Source organism: Anarhichas minor, unplaced genomic scaffold (genome assembly GCF_050575085.1).
Source record: "Anarhichas minor isolate MPS153535 unplaced genomic scaffold, ASM5057508v1 ptg000012l, whole genome shotgun sequence".
In the NCBI taxonomy this organism is placed as follows: domain Eukaryota; kingdom Metazoa; phylum Chordata; class Actinopteri; order Perciformes; family Anarhichadidae; genus Anarhichas; species Anarhichas minor.
In genome coordinates, this window is record NW_027466458.1 from 3725519 (window position 1) to 3736648 (window position 11130).

An 11130-nucleotide genomic window follows, 5' to 3' on the forward strand; every position below is an offset into this window, starting at 1 on the left:
AATAGGTTTTATGATGTCATATTTTATACCCTCCTTCAAATGTAAAAGAAATCATGCAACCAAATAAAATCAACTGTCCATGACTTCCTGTGTCATGTTTAACTGAACGACTACAAAACTGAATTTCCTCAAATGAGACGGTAGGGTTATGGACCCGCAGGCACCCAAGTGGAATTTATTAAAACACAAATCACAGCAATCTGATGGCGACGGCGTCCAGGAAAGTGCAGCTTTGGGACTACAGTGCTGCCAACTTGAGGGTATTGCAACAGGTTGAAATTGTTTTGCAGCTCTGCCTCAGACAGCGCGCCAGAGGAGACAGCAGAAGGTGGGACCTAACCCTCTAACACCCTGCACTTTACCATCAACAGCCATCTGGTACCTGTAACGGTCTGTCCCTTTACATCCATTCCAGTCAAGATTTTTTACTAAATTTCACTTTCAACTTATGGTTTTGATCATAAGGTGATGTTTTTCACCCGCTTCCTCACTTTTTTCGCTCCATTCACCTCGTCTCTCTCTGCAGTCAGCAGTCAATCATACCTGATGTGTCCTCCCCATCATCTGACCTCACCAGCCTCCTCCTCGCGCACCTCCTGCTCCACCCCCACAGTCACAAAAAGGCTGCCGCTTCCGGGGAGGAGCTTGCGGTCAGCCAGGGTGTCGCAGCTGACCTCGACCCCGACACCCACCTTCTCGGAGCTTTAATTAATAGGTCTATTTGGGGCTTTGCCGCGTCACCGTACCGTGCATGCCAGGAGTTACCTTGCAATACTTTTTTTGGGGGGGGTCTCAGAATAGCACGGATGAGTGTTTCAGTTAGCAAATGATTGATGGATTCAGGGACACGCGCTGCACTGCCGTTTCCTCCGACAGGTACCTGCTGCTGCAGTGCACTTCTGTCCTTGGATGGATGTTTCAAGGTAGCGCTGCAGTAACGGGGCTGTGTGCGTCTGGTGACGCAGACTAGTGGGGACGAGCAAAAGAGTGTAAAGAAAACTGTTTCTTCTTCATAACGCATTAGGGTTAGAATTTGTTTTTAAAACATTATACTCCGGGTAAAATTAACAACAAAACGACCCCCTTAGAAAACAAAACCCCCTCACTGAAAATGATCTATTGAGATCTTGTGTGCCTTTGCAGCAGGAGGTTAAGGCGACTCGCCGGCAAAACACTTGAGCATATAATCAGACAATAACACAACATACTGCGAGTGCACCACACTGGAAAAACAAGAAAGAGAAGAGAATCCCTCTGCATGCTCGTTGAGGCTCTCTATGCCAGCACTTTGAAGCCTTTCAGGCAGTGAAAATAAGTCAGCCGTGCTCCTGACTGACAACACCTGAGGCGTCCCCGTTGATTCCTGCGCTGAGATACAGATCTAAGCCCCAGCACTTCCTCTGGAGATAGTTATTAAGATTTCATAGGGTGCAAAAAAACAACAACCACGACGTGTTAAGAGTGAAGTAGTGAGCTGCAGACATGTTCCCATTTCAAAGGCTGCTGGTGGAACTCCAGCCTAACGCGCTTTAGAGGCTGCTGATACGAGCCGGTCCCCAGGAAGTGACCATGAGATGGCAGCCGCTACAGATTAAATCTAAAAAACTTTATTTGATCTAAAAGTAGTTCAGGAGTTACTGCAAACAGTCAATTCCCCGACTGTACAGTACAGTCCAATGGTGTGTGCCCGTGTGGGGGTGCTGTGGTTGTTATTTACCTGAGGGAGAGTCATGGAGCTCACCCTACGCACAACGCTTCTGCCTTAAACTACAATACGTTTTACACGTTCGTTGGAGTGAGCGAAACAGATAAAATCCAAAAAAGTAAATCTCAATTTATAATATGCTATATTTATTGTGATGGATTAATATTCTAGACAAACTGTATTTTGATGCTTTGGCAACATTGTTCCTGAAACCTTCACGTCAACAAAGCCTCTTTGAATGCTACATTTTCTGGAAAAATCTATCGCGAAACCAACATGAGCGTCTTTGCTCAGAACAGTGTCGTGTCTTGCATGTGACAGCTCTGTTGAAGTGATGAGGAAGGATGCTCCGTGGACACTGTTCTTGCTGGTATAATAAAGTTTATTACAAACAAGCAACACATGCCATTACGGACGTCTAGATCGTCCGGAGGTCTCAAGTCGAATCCGAAAGTCCCTCCTTCTAGGGCTCTCGCTTCATCTTTATATAGGGTACATGTCATGCAACATCTGGGCGGAACATAAGAGAATGTATGGGCCTCCTCATTCTACACATCCACCCTTCTGCCCCTGGTCTCCTGCACATCTGGTTTTCATCTAAGACAAATACACTTGGGGTCTTCGCTGTACTGTGTAAGGCCTGAAAATATACCACAGCAGGGTTTTTCAAAATGGCCTCCATCGTTCTAAAGAAAGCTTTCAAAAACACAACAGCGAGCTACGTTAAAAAGAGGTTAAAAATGCACGACGTGAACGATTATTCTCCGAGTTTGTCGAAGCGTCATTTCATTTCATTTTCAAAGAAACTAAGAAAGGATTGGAGTATCATTTGCACCGAATTGCTGCTGCTTTGCTCTTAACTATCCAAATCCTAGTTTTTCTGTTAAAATTCTGCTTCTATGGACCTCAGGACAAGAGCGCCAGATTTTATTGAGATAACCTCACGAGAAAAACAACAAGCCGACGTAAAACGTAAACAAGAATACAACAGAGAGATCCATACGTGTGCACATTAGCACACACTCGCAATGACACAGCATTGACGGTCTAGGAGTTGTGTGAACATCGGTGTCATTGTTTAACTGAGCCTTTGTTGTGACAGAGGTTGAATGACGACCAGAACTTTACTCATTTAGCACAAAAGACAAAGCGAGGCAACAGTGGGCCCTAAAATGGGTTTCTTCTGGTCTCGTCCCGTGTCTCTAAAACAAGCTCGTGTGAGCTTGTTTTTTTTCCAGATCAAACCCTGTGACCCTTTTTCCACAACGCCCAGGAGAAATGTAGAGAAAGTACTGGAGGATATAGATGACGGCAGATTTCTCCACTTCTTTACCAGTTACTGTATTCATTATTTGGTTGAAGAATGGAAAAAGAAAGGAGGTATAACACGCGGTGTGGTGCTAAATGAACCGTCCATGGACAACAGATGTATCGTTTGTTTAATAAATTTAAAGTTGCTGAGAATGCACGCGGCAAACCGTGCTCCATCTGAAGACTGATCCAAGAGGCCGGTTAACCAAGTATCTCCGTAATAGAGTAAAACCCTGAATGGGTCTTTTGACATCATGTCTATAGTTCAGATTTAAGATGCCACTGTCACCTGCAATTTGTCAAGAAAACATGGCAAAACAAATTCACTGGTTCCAGCTCCTTAAATGGGAATATTTCCTGGTTTTGAAAGTCTGCTATTGAAGTAAAATGAATGCATTTGGACTGTGGATTGTTGGTTGGCAGATTAATTCATATAATAATGAGTTGCAGCCCTAGAAAACATAAGAGAACACAAGACACTAAAGTGGCACAGGGCGAAGAAATGATATGGATTAGGTCAGCAACGAATTATGGAAATATCATCTTCAAATGTTTTGTTGTGTCTGACCAACAGCCACATATTCTAACATATTCAAGTTGCCAATTTTATTTTAATTTTTTGGCTGATTTGAGAAATCAATTATTTTACAAACTAACCGTTTCAGCTCAAGTGTGGTAAGAAGACTGATTTCACCTGTGAAACTGTGGGCGCTAGTGTTGAAACTGACATGAAACCACAAGTTCACTCTGAATCCCACGAGAGCTTTTCTCCTCAGTAGTGTCACTGAGGGAGCTCATTATGTACATTTTTTTTTGAAAGGGCTGTTGTCACAGTTTGACAATGCTTGGTCTCTGGCCAAGTCACACCCTGGTGAGGAACTACATGGAGCCTTGGATGAGATAATCAATGGGTGCGAGGTTCCTCGCGGGGTCCTGCACCTGCTAAAAACCTGGAGTTACATTTGATTTATTAGCGGCTGGACGCAGTTAGGTGGACCAACCCTTTAGCCGCAAACACCAGCTGAGTGGCATGAGGCTATCAGCTAAACTGCTAGCTAGCGTGTGTGCGTGAATGCTAGCCGGCTAGCGAGCTAGGCTGTGCGTTTTAGGCAGATGGATTAAGTGAAGCTTCTCCCGGACAGGCTAGCAAGTCGACTCGTGTCTTCCAAAAAACACAACAGGCAGTTTGAAGCAGTGCAGCCCTCGTGTCAGGTTAAGGGGAGAGCCGAGTCTTTAAAAGGTAAACAGTGAACAGCTAGCTAGTAACGTTATGTGGTACCTTTGTCTCCTTGATGTCCTGCTTTCCTCCTTCAGGGTACCACTGGACGCGGACAAATCCCCTACAGAGAGGCTGACTCGGGATGTCCACAGCGCTCTCAGTGTCCGAACCACACGGGACTCGTCCTCCTCGTCCATCTCCACCTCCTCCTCCACTCCCTCCGTCATCGTCGAGGTCCGAGTCTGAGATAAACTCCTCCTCGCCGTGGATCCTCCGTACGAGGCCAAACCGGACTGAGCCGCGATACCGCCCGGAGACCAGGTCGTGGGAGAAGAGCAGCCGCTGGGAGCCGTCCGCTGTGGGAGACAGAGCCATGGATGGAGGCTCGGAGCCCGGGCTGGCTGGGGGAGACAGGCCCGGGGTCGCTTCTGCTGCGTCCGTTGTGGCCACAGCATCCGATGCTACGGGCTCCGCCATCGCTGCTGTTGTCAGGGAGTGATGCTAGAGCGCGAGGATGACGGTGGAATGAAAAAAATGTAACCTGGAAGCAGCGAGGTGCACGTGTTTACGTCGTTACGGAGAGCTGCGTAACTAGCGCAGTGTGTGCACGTCATCACGCAGTACCCCCTCTCACCACTGAGCGGCAGTGTGAGCCTCAATCTGTGATGCATTACGTTCTGGACGATGGAAAAAGTAACGTTTTCCCAGAATATAGATGGCTTTTTTTCGTTGTTTTGTTTTTACTTTAAAAACTAACCACAAACAAAGAATATACGTACATGAATGTATTGTAAAGAGTTGTTAGGTGAGTCCCTTGAACAATTATAAATGTTTTGAAACGTATTGTTTATTTAATATGCTTCTAATATTGGTACAAAAATATTTTTATTTGTTTTATTGTTATATTTTTTGTACATTGAATATATATTATCTGTTTTATATTTCTTATCACTCATATACTGTTTATTTGAATTGTGTTTATTTGCCCAGTAATGTTTGTTGATACTGTGAAATAAAGGGAAGAAAACAACAATTGAACAGCTTTGTGTAACAAATACCACACATATTACGGTAATCAGCGTTGCATATGTGTCTGACCAAAATACCAAAAAAGCAACAAAGAAATGATTCATTTAAATAATTTTTTTAGAGTTTTTAAAGTGTTTTGTTTGTAATATGTATAATAAGCATATCATTTAGTTATCGCTACTGAGAATTTAACAAACAAAAAACATGACGTAGGTAGGTTTGCAGTTTTCAAGGTGTATATATCAAATTGCATTTACTACACACACGAAAATAAAGTTGTGAACACCAGCTGAATATTTATTATCAGAATCATTAACTGTATTTTAACTGCTACTGTGTAAAGGGAATACTGCTGTTAAAAAGCACCTTTTTTTTTAAAGTGTTTGCAAACCAAATGTTATTGCACTTTTGTTCATATAGCAGTACTTTTAAAATAAAAGTGCGCAATACACTACTTTTGAATTCATTATTGAACTTTGCGCATAACAATGCGATTAATCGTAGAAAAATCATGGGATTAATCGCGATTAAAAATTGTAATCGTTGCCCCCAGCACCATCAAAACAATGAGATATTGGGAGTCCTGATAAAACCTTGATCCCAACAATATTTGAAACATATCTTAAAATATAAAAGAGTGTGCCTGGAAAAGCTTCCCACACATAAAACTCTGTGTTTATCTGGAGATGGAGATTACTTTCAGCCTTGTGACCCTCACAGGGAGTCCACCATGCTCTTGGTGTCCGTTAATTAAACCTCTCCTAAACACCATTTCTGTCACGATCAAGCTTTGCCTTGTGTGTTCTGTGTCTTTGTGTAACTTCACCCTCCTCACTCATACCTGTCAGTCACTCCCTCAGCATCAACCTAACTCCATTCACCTGCCCCTGATCACTAATCACACTCACCTCATCAGCTCATTACTCTCACCTGCTCACTCTGCCTCCTTCACTATTTAAACCCCTGCCTCACACACACCCACTGCCAGATCATTGTTTTGTGTTCATACCTTCCCACCCGTTTTTGCTCATCCTGTTGCCGGTTTCCCAGTCTGCCTGCCCTGCCTCGTCCTGCCGGATTTCCCCCCTTGTCTCTTGTCTCGTCCTTGGATTACCTGTTTTGTTCGTGAGTTATTAAAAACCCTTTTTTCACTACTCTGACTTTTCTGCGCTTGAGTCCTCATCATGCCCCGTGACAATTTCACAGTAAAGCACTGAGCTTTGATGCTGCTGCTGCTGTAGCCTTTGTGAATACAAAACGTGCGGTTTCACCTTGTGGGTAAGTCGCATGACGTTAGTTAGGTTGGGTATGGATCGTAACTGCTTGTTGAAATTCTCGACACACGCAGCTTATTTTAACACTGAGGAGGTGACAAACAAACTATACGGCCTGTAATCCTCTTAAAGATTCTGGAACATAAAGCGTGAGCTCGACTTAAAGGGACAATGGAAAGTCTCCCTCAGAGAAGTCACATGAAGAGTGGTAAATCGAGTCCTTAAATGGCCCAGCCCATTAACAGGGAGCACTCAATCCTCTCGGTGTGACAACAATAAATGACCCCAACGTATAAAATAAGATAATCCTTTATTAGTCCCGCAGTGGGGAAATGTACAGGATCACAGCAGCGAAGTGGGCACACAAGATGCATGGTAAAAAAAAGAAACAAAAGCAGCAAGTATTATAAATAAGTAATAAACAGTAAAGAATATCAACTAGTAAAATGTACAAAAATCCACAATAACTAAATATAAATAAAATAATATATAGGCTACAGTTTAATAGTGAACCAATCAGAATAGCTCGTACCTTTCTAAATCTGTCCGTACGACTGTCTCCCACACTATAACACAGGTGTGTGACTGTTACACCTGATGTTACAGTAGCTCGGTAGCATGTTGGTGTGAGACCTCATGATCGGTAAAATCCAAATCTTTAGCCGGTCTGTTGGTGGCATGACTAGGATAATTCTCAACACACCAATACAACCTTCTGACCCCGACTGAATATGTTTATTGTTCAATTTACTCACGGGGACATGCTCATTCAGCTTGCTTCAGGATTATAAACCAAGCGCACATGCACACCGAGGGTATAAATACTGCAGGCGCGCCGCTCTCTGCTCAGTCTTCGCGCGCAGTTCTGTTACGCACGGATCAGGCTTTTTTTAGACTAGTTCTACTCGCGTTAAAGGAGAGAACAGCGCGGAAGAAAGACAGTCGCCTTTGCTGTACTTTCAAATATTTTAGGGGAGGAAAAACCAAACATAAGAGCATGTCAGTGGTGAACGCAGTGTCTTTCATGGGGCCGCTCCATATGCGCTCTCCGGTGCCGCGGGGCCGCCGACACACGCTGCCGGCCAGCGAGTTCCGCTCCCTCAGCCCGGAGGATGCCATCAGCGTGTTCGAGATTGAGAGAGAAGGTAAGCAGAGTGTTAATGCTTCACTGAATTAGGCCTACAGCACTTATTATAGCTGTCTTAGTCACTTCAGGACAGCACATTTACGCACACGTTTTTCCCCTTCATTTTAAAGGAAAACAGGAACAATATGCAGCCTCGGTTCACGTTCTCACTCGCATACAAACTTCCACTCATTAATAATCACTCTATGGGAAGAATAACCTCCGTTAATAACTCATATCACATTTACAGAAGGTACTACATATATCTTTTCAATGACCGTATTTTACATTTAATGTGCGCCCACTACAAAAGGTAGTTACTATGGGGATTTAACTCTTTCCAGGTGATAAGAGTTGAGCTGTCTTTAACTTGTATAACATCCCTGGCTGTGAGTATCTCCTCATCACATTCCCATAATAGTCAGAACGGTTGGGAACTTTATGTCCACTTCCCCTGCATCCAGGTGTCTAATTTCCTCCTCCTCCTCACAGCCTTCATCTCAGTGTCCGGTGAGTGTCCTCTCCACCTGGACGAGGTGCGTCACTTCCTCACCTTGTGCCCTGAGCTGTCTCTTGGCTGGTTCGAGGAGGGACGTCTGGTGGCTTTCGTCATCGGCTCACTGTGGGACCAGGAGAGGCTTACCACGGTAAGACAGAGCGGAGGACACCTGGACACTGATTTACCTCAGGCTGACCGGCAAGGAAAATGCAAAACCAGGTTCAAGTCAGATTAACAGAAGAGAAAAGAAAGATTTAAAGGCATATGTATAGTATGATGTCTTTGGGAAATTCAGTGGGTGGATCAACAGATCCACCTAAATGTTGAAATATTCACAGGTGTGGGAGTTGAACAAGCTTCAGCATTATTATGGCCTCTAACTCATACCACCTGAAGCGCGATGAAGGACCCTCAAGAAAATGTTACGCATTTCATAATTCTACTAATCTGAAAATGGTTGACAGATTCAAAAGTTACATTTCTCACATGCTCGTTCAATATGCATTGAAATGCAGGGTGTCTGTATCTGCAAAAAAGAATAATCCAAAAATGTTCAAAAGCATGAATTAGAAATAGAAAAAAATGTATACACAACATCATAAACACATGTAATTAAGCATTAAATGTGTTGTGGACTTTTTTAGTATACATACAAATCTTAATGGAGAGCAAATGTGCAGGGCAATGCAAATTATTCTCAGAGGACAATCAGAGCTCTGAAGACAATGAAAACAATGATATAGAGGTCAGAGGTCACACTGTGTCAAACTAAAATTCAAGTCTTTTAATGTTAAGACCAGGTTTTTGACGCATCCTTGAAGCTCTAAAGATCTGTGTGTCAACTTTATTTGCCTTAATTTCCCAAATGTGATTCTGCTGTCCAGCACCAACACTTGACTTCTCACAGGAAGCGATGAATCAGAGCTTAAAGTGAGAACGCTAGTGTCGGCAGCTTTTATCAATAGTGTCAGTTACATAATCAGCTGAGGTGATATACCATCTGACCCCCAAACAGCAGAGAGACAGCTGGACTCAACATGGACTTTTTAAATTTGCCATCCGAAGCCCAGCAGAATTCTCAACAGAGCGGCATTTACCTGTTCTCACACCTCTCCCCTCCCTCTCCGTTTCCCAGGATGCCCTCACTCTCCATAAGCCTAACGGGACCACCGTCCACATCCACGTCCTGGCTGTCCACCGGACCTTCCGCCAGCAGGGCAAAGGCTCCATCCTGATGTGGCGCTACCTGCAGTACCTCCGCTGTCTGCCCTACGTCCGCCGCGCCGTGCTCATGTGCGAAGACTTCCTGGTTCCCTTCTACCGGAAGACGGGTTTCAAGGTGAAGGGCCGCAGCGAGATCACAGTGGGGCCCCTCGCCTTCATCGAGATGCGATACCCAGTCAGGGGCCACGCCTTCATGCGTCGGAACAGCGGTTGTTGAGGACAGGAGGACTATCTCCCTGGCTTTCTAGCGGCATTGGGACCAATGCCCTCTTGGAAACAGAATTTGGGGTTCGTCTGAGCAGCTTGGTGGTACGCCGGCGACCAGAGCAGTGTTCGTTGAGCGTCACTGTGGGTGAGACCTGCTCATCAGGCAGCGAGGCGAGCTGAGACAGTCTGCGGACGGCCGAGAACAAAGAGCCGCCATCCAGCTGTCAGCAACAGCTGTTCGGAAAAGTGGTCAGAAACTACAAATATATTGATCTGTAGTTTAAAAACAAATCATTAGAGCAAAGTACTGAAAGAATGTAAGCACTTATTTAAAATGTACTTTTGTATGAAACTCATTGATTTTGAAAAACTGATTATCGTATTCAATAGGACGCAGCTGCCTTGTTTCTCTTTCTCATATTTGTTATTTAACCAATCTAACACTGTCTGGCTCTCTATGAAGCCAATTTCTTAGTCAAAAAAAAATCAGTGTTACAGTATTACTGTTTATGTTACCCTTTGTGTCACTATGATGACGGTACGACTATAAAGTAATATGCCAAAGTAAACCGCTAACCTTCAAGGACTGTGGAATAAGAATACAAAGTGAGGGGAATCAGCGATCAAACATCACAACATAAGTTAATGTGTTCACTTGAACGTGCTTTTCTGTTTCATATTAAGATTTGATTGGACCTGTCCGTCTCAATCAGTTGTATATTTACCGATTTATATTTAGTATGTTTCCTAAATATATATGTGCTTCAAAAAGTCTCCTTGATAGTCTCCTCTTGCCTAGAAAATCACCACCTCTGCCTCCCAAAGTCTTGAATCAAGATAAATATCTTGGGTTTTTTCCACATTTGTTCTTCAAATAATAATTTTCCAGCATGTCTGCTTTGAGTTCTTTCATGTATTTTAACAGTTCCTTCACGGGGTCCAAACAGTGGCTGTTCTGGAGCTTTCGATCACCTCGCATGATTTTGAATAGTTGTTACAGGAATTTGTGCTAATTGTTAAATGTACTTTAGATTCATGAGAATATAATATGCAGTTATTCTCACTTTAATGTAAAGCTCTGTGGTGTGGCACCAGAAATACAGAAAATGTAGAGAAATTGATGTCGGATACAAATCCTCTCCAACACATCAGCTCATTACTAGAGTGGCATTCATGTTGACATGACTGTTAACACAAGTGCATTTTCATATAAAATTTAAGCAAAACAGACCAGTGCCTTGACATTGTTTTGAAACGTTCCCTTTTTATTCCAATAAATAGAAAACAGTGAAATTATTTGGTCCCGATGCAAACACAGCAGTGAAACTGCAGCACATACAGTCCTGACTGAAGACGCGGGTCGTTGCAGGTCAGAAGGCACAGTTAAGAGGTTTCCTAAAAAGAGCTCGCACGTTTTACACAGTGTATAAGAACAAACTAGATCCGAGACAAAAGACGGGAGCCCGAGGGAGAACTGTCATGGACCGCAATCAGCTGCTAATGTCAGGACAGTGCATACGTCGGGGATTTACTTGC

The 11130-nt window shown here is 43.7% G+C and overlaps 2 protein-coding genes and 1 long non-coding RNA gene across 4 annotated transcripts in view; 1 reads left to right on the top strand and 2 right to left on the bottom strand.

Annotated features, from left to right (window-relative positions):
* The window catches only part of ube2o (ubiquitin-conjugating enzyme E2O), a 28800-nt gene extending 23991 nt beyond the window's left edge, over positions 1-4809 (bottom strand). For both annotated transcript variants that reach the window (XM_076090302.1, XM_076090303.1), the window contains exon 1: positions 4296-4809. In XM_076090302.1, coding sequence (XP_075946417.1) covers positions 4296-4712 — 417 coding nt within the window. In that variant the 5' untranslated portion in view covers positions 4713-4809. The remainder of the gene's footprint in view (positions 1-4295) is intronic.
* Positions 4810-6835: 2026 nt separating this feature from the next.
* On the bottom strand, positions 6836-9922 carry LOC142948617 (uncharacterized). The gene is made up of 2 exons (XR_012953531.1): positions 9261-9922; positions 6836-8354 (listed from the first exon to the last, which is right to left on the bottom strand). It is a non-coding gene; the product is annotated as an uncharacterized LOC142948617 (long non-coding RNA).
* aanat1 (arylalkylamine N-acetyltransferase 1) lies at positions 7536-9604 on the top strand. Its single transcript, XM_076090747.1, has 3 exons — positions 7536-7683; positions 8157-8311; positions 9299-9604. Exons 1-3 carry the CDS (start codon positions 7536-7538, stop codon positions 9602-9604), a joined length of 609 nt encoding a protein of 202 aa, XP_075946862.1.
* Positions 9923-11130: the final 1208 nt, after the last annotated feature.

What these genes read in the sequence shown, in the direction of transcription:
- aanat1 (XM_076090747.1), top strand. Translation starts at nt 7,536, where the DNA reads ATGTCAGTGGTGAACGCAGTGTCTTTCATGGGGCCGCTCCATATGCGC. An exon ending in GTTCGAGATTGAGAGAGAAG is followed by an intron (nt 7,684 to 8,156) that starts GTAAGCAGAGTG and finishes TCCTCCTCACAG; the next exon opens with CCTTCATCTCAGTGTCCGGT. An exon ending in ACCAGGAGAGGCTTACCACG is followed by an intron (nt 8,312 to 9,298) that starts GTAAGACAGAGC and finishes TCCGTTTCCCAG; the next exon opens with GATGCCCTCACTCTCCATAA.